Consider the following 11,648-nt stretch of genomic DNA (forward strand, 5'->3'; position numbering starts at 1 on the left):
CTGCCTTTTGTCTCAATCTGGTTTTATAGATGGGAGAAACAAGCAGGAGGGATACAGAGTGATTTACTGTAACAAACTCTTCAGGAGGTGTGGCAAGGGCAGAGGCTGGTGTGCTAATCGGCATGCTATTCAGCATGCACAATGAGATTACAGGAATAAAAATACGTATCATTATTTAAAAAAAAAAAAACCTTGCAGTGAATAGCTAAGAGCCTCTGTTGTGGCAATATGGTGAAAAAATTAAAAACCCAAAGACGGGTCCGCAATTACTATTGCAGAAAGCAAAGTCTGCTGTAGAAAAGATGAGAAGACGACCCTGTATGGGCAGTAACAGCTAGTTGTTAGGAATGTGGGGACCTTCCTTCTGGTGAGTGTCATTTCTTTGCCTCGTCTCCAGATTGGTACTCTCAGGGGCAACATCCTCCTCCTCCTCCGAAATTTCCCTCAGCCAGACAGCTAGCTAGCAATCTATCTCTATGCTTTACTATCAAGAACATTAGTTCCTAAATAACATTTCTTTACTCTTTAATGAGTCCACGTGACTATTGTTGTGTAGATGCTCTGCCAAAAATTACAAGGACAAGCCTATACATGTATAGTTTGTATATGGGTTGGATCTTTCCCCAAACACATTTTGGTTGGAGTGCATGGTGGGTGGACTAGATAGTGGTTAAGTGGTTAGGTTGCGAATCAGCACTCTGCTAGCTTGAATCCCACTGCTGCCGTGAGCTCAGTAGGTGGCCTGGGATAAGCCACTCTTCTCAGCCTCAGCTCCCCAGCTGGATTGCGGGGATAATAACAACTCTGGCTTTGTTCACTGCTCTGAATGGGGCACTAATCGGTTTAGAAGAGTGGTATGTAAGCCCAGTTATTATTAAATTATTATTATTATAAGCAGAGAGTTGATCTCCATTTATATTCAATCAATGAGTGTCTCAGACCTGGGCAACCAGACCAGAGTGTAAGAAGGGTTGCTACAATGGAAGAGAGTAAGGTATCCTGATCATGCCACCTATGTTGACAGATTGAATCTCTCAGTACCTTACAGTATTTGGAAATTAAGTCCACACTTGCACAGTTCCATAACGTGCATAGATGGTCTTGTTTATACATTATTTTCAAACACAAGCACCTATTATGTTATGAAACGGACTTTCTGGCTTCAGTATTGTCATCAGTGGTGCATGCCACTTTTCCATTGGACATCTTGGTACAGACCCTTATAGACTGGTATAAGCGTTTAAGAGCAGCTAGACACTGCCGTCTATACCTGGCATAAGCATCAGCCTGCTACAGGGCATAGGTGCCCTAATTTTGGAAATGGATGCTTTGCAGAAATAACTGTTACAGGACAGAGTTTTCTGATTGCATCAAGCAGTAACAGAGCTTTATTAGATAACCCTCATCAACCTCAGAAGGCCAAGCAGTCAGCCACTCAACGTAACAAAGTAAAGTGAGAGGATGTTCTGCTAGAAAGAGCTTTAAAGAACAGATGAAACTAGCAGGATGGGGAATATAGGGAGGCAGTCGATGGAATCTTATGGTGAGACGGTGAGGGTAGAGTCAGATAGCTAGTGAAGGAAATCCCGTCTTTTCTGTGGGCTTGCATTGTAGAGAACATCAGCGAATGCACTCTTCCTTTATCAGCAGAACTACGTTGAAGGTTTGGGGACAGAGCGTTCTCGTATGGCAGCTGATTAGTCACAGGATTACTTTCCATGTCCTGTTAAAAGAAAGGAGAAGAATCAGGGAATAGCCAAGTCATTAAATGTAAGAATGCCAGGGATTTTAACTTGTTGCGAAGTATATTTCATGCTGGCTTGTCAAGACTGCTTTCAAAATTCTACATGTACCCAGTTTTGCACAGTTTCCTTGGGAAGTGTTTGCTTTTATTGCAATGGAAAACAGTTTGCAAAATAGTAATGGAGTATATTATCTCCACTTCCTCCTTCACCTGACATCTGGTTCAAGGGATTATTTCCCATTCTACTCAAATTTAGGAGAAACAGAACACGTCAAGTCTAAGAGAGTATTTGTAGAACTGCAAAGAGAGCTTGCTTAAAGTTATGACCTTCCTCAATTGCAATGAATTTCTTACATGGTGTTAGAGATTCTGAGGCTTAAATTGAAAACCTTATGGTCTGAAGATGGAACGTACTAAGAAAGCTTCAGAAACCAGGCACAAAAGAGAATATGAGAGAGCAACAGCAACTCCAGGAACTGGCAGTTATTATGAAGCCTCTAGATACATCAGGCCTGGTATCAATATTATATGTCTGGATTTCTGGCTGGACATGTTCTGCTCACAGCATTTGGGACTCCAGTGTTTAGTCAAAGCTTCAGCTCCAACTCCAGAAACCCTTGCCTCCAGTCCTAATTGGAATAGCCCTAGTTTGGTCTTTACACATGATTAGAAATTTATAGGGAAAAGTAGGCAATCAGTTCTCAGAACTTCATGTATGATGAATGCACACACATCTAATTTGCACCATGTACATGTGCTGGGTGGTCATAACAAATTTTGTTGGAGCTTATGTGTAAAGTAAATGTGGCACAAGTGCAATTCCTACGCATTCACAAAGTTTGCACTCCCCCCCCCTTTACAGGGAGATACTTTGATAACGGAACTTTGTCAGAACTGATACGGCCTTTGATGGTTAATGACTCCACTTCTGAGAAAACAAGGAATAATGGAAACAAAAAATTATGAGGGAGGGGTGGAATTGCTCTTGAGGTAGTCCTTTGGTCTTACCTAGGGTCTTTGAAGCGGGGTAGGATTGAGAATGTGAAGAAGAAGAAGTAATGGTGCAACTTCCTCCACCTCCTCCGATTTGACTGCATGATCCTCCTCCACTCATGCCTCCACTCATGCTGCCTCCACTGATACCTCCTCCACTCATGCCTCCACCAATTCGGCCACCTCCAACGCTTCCTCCTCCGATACCCACGCTTCCTCCGCTGATGCCTCCTCCAACTATTCTGCCACCACCTCCAATGCTTCCGCCTCCAACGCCGATGCCTCCTCCAATGCTGCCTCTTCTTCCACTTCCATACCCTCCTCCGGTTGTAATTCCATATCCTCCTCCAGATGTACTACTGGAAAAGAAAAGCAGATTCAGAAATAGTACCCCAAATCCATACACAGAAGAACAACAGAACAGTGGGATATGCCTTGTTGACTGGGCTTCGAAGTCGCATCCATGCCCAGCATCTTCATTTAGTCTGGGATAAACCTCTGTCTAGGATCTTGGAGAGCTCAGGCCATTTCAAGTAGGCAGTTTAGAAAGACCAATAGTCAGACTCACTAATCTAATCCATTTGTAACTCATTTTCCTCCTTGATACATAGCTGTAGTATGATCACTAAGCATATAATGGAATAAAAATCACCTAACTCTGTTATTGCAAATATTCAGGCAGCAGCATTGATGGAGATTCTCAGTTACTTTTGTTCACAGTACTGCTATATGTGGTTTGCAACCAGGATGGCTTCACCTGTGGGATATTCTCTATTTGTCAACATACATTTCTTGCTGTCCTTCTTCAAGCAGCCGGCGGTACTGGCAGATCTCCTGTTCCAGACGAGTTTTGATGCCAAGGAGCAATTGGTACTCCTGGTTCTGGCTCTCTATCTCACATCGGATGCTGGCCAGTTCTCCTTCCACTGGCTCAATCATGGACTGAATCTGTTGCAACTGCAAGTTGTACCGGCGTTCTGTGTCTTCCAGACTGTTTTGCAATGACTGGATCTGAGATTAGGAAAGAAATACATGAGGAAGGAGGCAAATGCAGAAAGTGGAGAAATATTCCAGAGGAAGGAGAGGGGGGGGAAAGCAAATCCTGGCCATGGCCAATGGGAAATAAGATGCATCTTTCTGTGTGATCACTTACCATGCTGAGTTGGGATTGCAGCTCGATCTCCAGTGTCTGATACTCTCGTCTCAAGTCTGAAACTTGTTGGTTGGTGCTGTCGACCTCCTGACCACTTGAAGTGACCTGTTGGCGGACTTCCTCCATCTAAAAGACACAAGTAAAGGGTATGTGATTTGGGGGCTTACAACAAACCATGTGAAGAGAAAGAAACAACAAGCTTAAAACTGAAAGGTAGACATCATCATCTAGCATCTTGCTAATGCTTATTTATTTTATCATTTTGCTAATGTTTACTTGGAGGCATGTTGATGCTCTGGTTTGAAGAAATCCCCAACTTCTCAATTTGGGACCTGTAGCATTGGGATTATAGAGCCCCATGGAGCAGAGTAGTAAGCTGCAGTACTGCAGTCCAAGCTCAGCTCATGACCTGAGTTCAATCCTGGCAGAAGTCAGGTTCAGGTAGCCGGCTCAAGGTTGACTCAGCCTTCCATCCTTCTGAGGTCAGTAAAATGAGTACCCATTTTCCTGGGGGTAAAGTGTAGATGACTGGGGAAGGCAAGGGCAAACCACCCCGTAAAAAGTCTGCCAAGAAAACGTCATGATGTGACGTCCCCCCCATGGGTCAGTAATGACTCCGTGCTTGCACAGGGGACTACCTTTACCTTTAGCATTGGGATTAGCAACTGGGAAGCACAGAGCCAAGCCTGGCTTTTCAGGTGTCAAGTTATGTCCCCTCTTCTTTTTCCATTCCTTCTTGCCAGAAACCAATATTTTTGGAGCATCCAGGAGAAACCTTGGGTCTAACTCAAGGTTATATTCAATGGAGCCCCAATGTCCTTTTGTTAAATATAAAGAAAATCCATTTCAAGGGATGCTGATTTAGAATAGCAAAGAGGCAAGTGAGCCTCTTAACTTTTTCCCAACCCTTTGTTTTTCCACTCCAAATTGCGCTCCTCAGACACAACTTTTGCCTCTGTGGAGTTTCAGATTTGCGTTTGCAAGTGTTTGCAAGATGGTCAGAATCCTGTGCAAGGAAAAGTGGTGGTGTGTTTTGGTGATTCGAAGCACAGTAGCAGCAGGCCAGAGAATAACAAAACATCTTATTTCCCACACACACAGTGCTTCTCAGCTTTAAAGCCGCCGCCCCACCCCCCACCCCGCAATGCAGTGTCTATCTTTGAAAAGACCACCTGGATTTCATCAGACGGGTTTAGTGAGGGCCTGACAGGGAAGATATTGGCAGCTTCAGCCTCTGGGATGGAAAACAGAGGGACTTGCCAGTGGAATATTCTGAAGCAGCATGGTTGCCTCCCAGCGAATTCAGTCACTCCAACACACCCTATCTCACAAGGCACTTCAAGCGGTAATAATATAATAGCAGGATCTGAGTCCACTGGCAACTTAGAGACTAACAAGTCAGGTCTCAAATCTTGCTATTCTACTGCTGACCAATACGGCTACCCACCTGAAATAATATAACATTAAATAAACTCTGGCCGTTTTCACACGGCTACACACCCGGAAAATCGCGCGAAACTCATGACATAAAAAGTGTCTTCCTAGCACAATTTCCCGGCACGATCCCCTTTAATGGCCCTTTTTCTGATGTCATTGGGCCATTAAAGGGGATCGTGCTAGGAGGATGCTTTATGCAGTGAGTTTGCTCAATCTTCCGGGGCACGTGTGAAAACGTCATCTTTTTGAATAGATGACAAAAGTCTTTTTGGATATATGTCTATGAATTTTTCCTACTTGAAATAAAGGATATCCTGTTGAACCTAAAATGTCACGGCTGAGCTAGCTTGAGGCTCAGGGAAGGCAATGTCGTATGCAGAAATGGCCTAATGTCCCTTCCTTCCCTTTCCCTTTGCCTTGCCCACACCGAAAATCAACATCTACAATTTCTATGACGAGCATCAGGCTATTTCTTGGACTACTGCATTATCTTCCTCTGTCCTCTCCCTCACCTGTCCATAAAGAGAGTGCAGAAAGACACTACATTTACCTTGGTTTCAAACCAGCTCTCCACCTCTCTACGGTTTTGATCAATGATGTTTTCATATTCACACCTGAGCTGATCAAGACGTTGTTTCAAATCTAGACCAGGAGCAGCATTCACCTCCACACTGACATCACCACCGGACTGGTGTTGCAGTCCTCTCAGTGTCTGCAAGAAGGGAAAGATAATATATTATAAAATGAAAACAATGAATACAATTTTAAAGAACTGTATTGCTAATGCCTCTGACTCAGTCTGTGAAGCAATGGATAGGAAAAAAGCAGGCTATTAGAAGAGAAAATACATTCTAGAAGAAATAAGAACTAAGTTTCAGAATTCAAGCCCATTGTAGGTCCTGAACTATGCAGGGAGTCAGGCATGGATCAAAAGCCTGGGCATCACTGTTTAGCTGTGTCCAAGAAAGGGAACAGCAGGGAGATCTTGTAATGGCAATCAGCCAATGTGTGGCCCATAACATGATAGCATGCAAGGCAGCCCGGGAAAACATGGCGGCCGCCGTGCTTCCTGCCTCCCCCAGCAGCCTCGTGGACAGCAAACCAGCCGCCCAGGTGAGGCTTCTCTGCATGTGCCATAGCTATTTTGAAGTTTGTACCCAAACTGGCTGCTTATTATGCTTATTATGCAAGAAAATTCCCCGGAGGCTGAAAATATTGAATTTTTGTTCAACTGGAACTCTAACCTCCTCATGGTTCTTCTTGAGGCAGATCAGTTCTTCCTTAAGAGACTCAAACTGCATCTCCAGATCAGACTTGCTGAGGGTCAGCTGATCCAAGAGTGGACGCAGTCCATTGATATCAGCCTCCACATTCTGACGGAGACCACATTCGGTTTGGTACCTAATCAGCAAAAATGGGAAGCAAGAACCATTACTGATGGTGTTCATAAAATGTCATTTCTGTTATTTTGCAGCCAAACCATGACTCTTGTTTCACATATAATTGAGTCATATTTCTTGGTGTATTATCAAAAAAGTTCATACATGTGACCTTTTCAATGTGTTCAAGTCAATACAAGTTGGCTTTCCAAGGACTCCACAGATATTCAGCTGGATGGATAAAGAAGCATCTAAAGACCATTTTATCCATCCGTTGAAAAAGACAGTTTGAGTTGACTTCCACACATCAAACTGGCAACTGTTATTGCTGTTTATTTAGTACAGTTAAATCTGGGTAGGAGTAGCCACAACGAAACTTTTACTTTATAGACACACTCACAATGCTCCTTAATTCTGATCTAGGATCTAATCTAGTGTCTAAGTAGAGATGGGCATGAACCGGGGGAGAAATGAACCGTGTGGTTCGTGGTTCATCGCATTTCACTGAGGTACTGCCTTTCACTGTCTTAGCCTCTGGCCCAAAGAGAGTGGACAGAGATCTGGTTCTAAGGTTCATCTACTAGCCCATGCAATCAGCCTGTGTTTAGAACAGGGACTTCTTGGTGGTAGTCCCCATACACTGCAGACTCTCTTCTAAACAAGCCTGTTAAAACCCATCTCTGGTTGCACTTTAGGATACAGGAAACACTACTGTTTTTATATTTTAAGATTTTAGAGCTTTCATTAATTAATTTGTGAACGTCCTGTTTAATACTGTTTTATTACTTTCAACTATTTCATTATTGGCTTTGACTTTGTAGTCAAGAGTCAGGACTTCTTTTAAGCATGTTATAGAACACTTTCCTGGGAGTAAGGCACACTGAATAGGCTTCAACAGGATTCTGGTTAAGATTGCACTGTTGGCGGCTTACATGTTTCTGTTAAAAGAATTCATTTCCAAAACGAAATGGGCAAAAGCTGCTAGATTTGAAGGAAAAGGAGGGGAAAAATTGTACTCACTTTAGCTTAAAATCATCAGCAGTCATCCTGGTGTTATCAATATTCAGCAGGAGTTTGTTATAATCATTGGTTTCAGCAACCAACTGGAATAAAAGAAGGGAAATAGTTCACGTTCAGTCCTCTTGGCTACTCCAAGATGACCACAGAATAGCAGGACATCATAGACTGGCTTGTCTGCTAGGCTTGTTTTCTGAACTTCATTTGCCCTGATGGGAGAAGGCAAGAGGACATCATCTCTACTGATGGCAAGAACCTATATTGGGGTGTATACTTAAGATTGCTTAATATGGTTGATTATAAAGCAGAAAGAATGATAAAACTGTACAAATTAACACTACCACCCCCCATCCCCCTGTGAATGGGTTGAGGAACAATGTTAGGTTTGGACCAGAGCTGATCGATACATGCATATACTCCACTTGATTTTTGTATTCTTGATTGCTCATGAATGCATGAAGTCACTCTAGCTGAAAAGAATTGCCTTTGAGATGCTCCGTTGACAGAATCATCTGTGATGACCCAGGTCATTTTCACACTGCTTACCAGCCACGGAACATCACGCCGAGCTCCTGGAATGAGAGATGCTGTTCTCGCGCGAAATCACGCCAGGAAGACGCTGTCATTCCGGGAGCTTGGTGCAATGATCCGTGGCCGGTAAGCAGTGTGAAAACAGCCACTGTCTCACATACATGCACTTACATAAGTTATCACTCCCATCTGCATTCATCCATTGATGAATATACTCCATATTTGTTCATTTCTTTATTTATTTATGCCTTGCCTTTCCTCCCCAATTGGGGGCTAAAAGTTGTAAACCACTCTGAGTGGGTATTAAGTTGTCCTGAAGGGCAGTATATAACTCGAATGTTGTTGTTGTTACCTATGAGCAGAACCACAAGTGACAAAAGGCACAGATTGGACACTTGTCTGCTTCCCTCAAGTTTTGATGGGAAATGTAGGCATCCTGGTCTCGCAGCTTCACTCTCTGACTGCTGTCCAATGGACTTTTCAACTGTCATTTGTCCAACATTCCACCAAGCTGCCTACATTTCCCATCAAAACTTGAGGGAAGCAGACAAGTGTCCAATCTGTGCCTTTTGTCACTTGTGGTTCTGCTCTCATTCTCCTCCCCTCCATTTTATCTTCACAGCAGCTCTGTGAGGTAGGTTAGGCCGAAAGTCTTAGACTGGCCCAAGGCTACCCAGCAAGCTTCCATGGCAGAGCGGGGATTCAAACCTGGGTCTCCCAGGACATAGTTTGACACTCATATCATTATACACTATACCATACTGGCTCTTGAAATTTGAGAGAAGGGTTCCTACTACACTGCAGTCCTAAAAAGAGTTACAGTCTTCTAAGCCTATTGACATCAGTGGCCTGCAAAGAGTTTAAGTTTGCTTTGGATGGCACAATTAAGCCCTTTGTGTTATGAAAGTGATATTGAAATGATTACAAATAAACAATGTTGCCTTGCATGGCAGAGCTAGCAGAAAAATGGATGCCAAGAATGCTGTGCCATACACTTGCCCAGGTCACTTGCAGAAAGTTTCAAGAAGCTGTAAGAGCATATGGATTCTTTGTTTTAAGTCTCCTTCTCCAGTGAAACGTTTTAGGGGCCAGGTGATCAGGTGATCTCTAACTGTAACCTGTCCACTGATGATATGATTAGTTGCAAGCACAAACCATGATTTCTTCCTGCTACAAATTAAGCAACTTTGCCAGACTCGTCATGGCTCATAACCTGTGGCCTGTCAAAGTGTAGGTCAGAGTTAAAATTGGCTGTAATGTACTGACTATCGATAGTTGTGTAGAGACATATGTGGCTATTGTTTCAGTGTGTCTGGTCCGCCTCCCAGGTAACTGGTATAATGGACTTGAAAGACTGTACACTGTACACTAAATCCAAACTTCTGCACCTGTACTCCCCAACCATTGTATCTATATGGTGAAGCAACTGCCCAGAGTTTTTTTGAATAACCAATTAATTGTATTTATTAATAATTGAGCAAGTCCATTCAGTTATCACAAAATATCAAAACATTCCATTGCTTTTCATCAGAGCACCATGTTAGCCTTACTTCTCTTGAAAAACAGCTGCTGAGGATGTTCCTCCATGCAATGTTTGCTTGTGAATAAATGTCAGGGGAACCCCTGCCATTCTATCACATGAGCTTCATTCCATCTGAATGAGCACAACCAAGATACAGACTTCCTTTCACCTTCTGATTATGAAAACAAGGCCTTTACAAGACTGCTTTAACAGTATACAACAGACAATATCAGCGGCTATCTAGATGCAGGGGGATAGCCCCGTTAATCTGCAGTATGAGAGCAACATTCAAGCCCAGTAGTACTTTAAGGGCCAACAAGATTTCCAGGATATAGGCTTTTGGGGGACAAGCTTCCTTTGTCAGATACAAGCAATGTATTGAAACGTAGGAACACAGATTTAAGGTTAAGTTAGTATTTTGAGAATTTCCCAGTTTCTATCAATTTCACTATAAATCCCACATAAGATATAAAAGAGTAGCAGCTGATTGATTAATTTTTGCTTCTTGCTTCTTTTTACATACAGTGAATTACTTGAAGCATCCTATTCTTTCATCATCAAATGTTATTTTAAATCACTCAGTTTCATCAAACATGATATTCTCAGCACACCATAGATGTATGAGCTTTTCTTTCTTTTGTTCATTGAATGGAAAAGTGTAGGATGGGTTTTTAAAAATATTTATGCTCCATCCTAAACAGTAAATGTGAGGATATTTTATAGTACATTGACTTATGGCTATTAAATATCGCTCAGTTAATGACCTACCTAAATGAAGCCCAACTATCCAAATTTTTTAGTATCTGTTAAAGTACTATCATTTACCTCATTGCAGAGCTGGTCCATTTGTTGATAATAGCAGCTGTAGTCCCTTGGCGAGCCAGTGTCTCCATGCTTCTGGTACCACTCTCTGATCAAGATCTCCAGCTGATTATTTTCATCTTCCAGGCCTTTCACCTTGTCCATGTAAGAAGCCAGGCGGTCGTTAAGATTCTGCATGGTTGTCTTTTCATTGGTGGAGAGGAGTCCTCCATCACCATAGGTGCCGCCACCAAAACTACCACTACTAAATCCTCCACCACCCATGCTACCACCACCAAAGCCACCGCTAATGCCACCACCACCTATGCCATAACCACCACCACCATAGCCGAGTCCACCACCATAGCCACCACCATAGCCAATTCCACCACCATAGCTACTTCCTCCACCATAGCTGCTACCTCCGTAGCATATTCTCCCTCTACTTATTCTTCCACAGCTGCCACTGCTGAATCCACCTGTTCCACCATAACTCCTGGAACCTCCACCAAAGCTTCTTCCAGAATATCCTCTTGAGGATCCTGAGGATGAGCCTCTAATTTTGATGCTTCCACCACTAATGCCTCCACCACCTATGCAACTTCCGCCACTCATGCCACCACTACTTATTGTAACTCCGCCACCACTGCCCATTGAAGATCCTTTGACGCCGTAACTCATATTGAAAGAGGTTTAGAATCCAAAGCCCACAAAAGCCCAGTTCAGCTGTACAGCCTGGATTTGGGATCAGACTGCAAATGCTTTCTCCTGGATGATCCTTATTTAAACCTTTCAAAATGGGAGTTGCCACTGAGGGTGTTCCTGGTCCTTCCCAAGGCATTTGCCAATCTCATTGCTTATGCCAAAATGATTTACCACACAGTTTTTTTCTAAGCTATCAAATGCAATCAAGTACATACCTGGGGTTTTGTCACTCTTAGGGAGTTTTAGTTCAGATAATGCATTGCTGTGATGAAGATAAAGGTGCATCTTCTCTTTTCCCCCCTTTTTACTTTCATCTTGCATGTGCAAGTTGTAGCCCATTTCATTCCCAGCAATCCAGTGCATTAT

General features: G+C 43.0%; 1 protein-coding gene across 1 annotated transcript; it reads right to left on the reverse strand.

The window, feature by feature from the left end:
* Positions 1 to 1,357: 1,357 nt before the first annotated feature.
* LOC129338405 (keratin, type I cytoskeletal 10-like) lies at positions 1,358 to 11,322 on the reverse strand. The gene is made up of 8 exons (XM_054992613.1): positions 10,602 to 11,322; positions 7,727 to 7,809; positions 6,572 to 6,728; positions 5,878 to 6,039; positions 3,891 to 4,016; positions 3,525 to 3,748; positions 2,753 to 3,096; positions 1,358 to 1,723 (listed from the first exon to the last, which is right to left on the reverse strand). Exons 1-8 carry the CDS (start codon positions 11,256 to 11,258, stop codon positions 1,710 to 1,712), a joined length of 1,767 nt encoding a protein of 588 aa, XP_054848588.1. The 5' UTR covers positions 11,259 to 11,322; the 3' UTR covers positions 1,358 to 1,709.
* Positions 11,323 to 11,648: the final 326 nt, after the last annotated feature.

Source organism: Eublepharis macularius, chromosome 12 (genome assembly GCF_028583425.1).
Source record: "Eublepharis macularius isolate TG4126 chromosome 12, MPM_Emac_v1.0, whole genome shotgun sequence".
NCBI lineage: Eukaryota > Metazoa > Chordata > Lepidosauria > Squamata > Eublepharidae > Eublepharis > Eublepharis macularius.

Bases quoted from the DNA above. Each gene is read 5' to 3' on its own strand.
- LOC129338405 (XM_054992613.1), bottom strand. From the start codon at position 11,258: ATGAGTTACGGCGTCAAAGGATCTTCAATGGGCAGTGGTGGCGGAGTT. The intron at 6,729-7,726 runs GTGAGTACAATT...TTTGCTGATTAG, and splicing joins GCTGATGATTTTAAGCTAAA to GTACCAAACCGAATGTGGTC. The intron at 4,017-5,877 runs GTAAATGTAGTG...TGTGTCTTTTAG, and splicing joins AGAGCTGGTTTGAAACCAAG to ATGGAGGAAGTCCGCCAACA.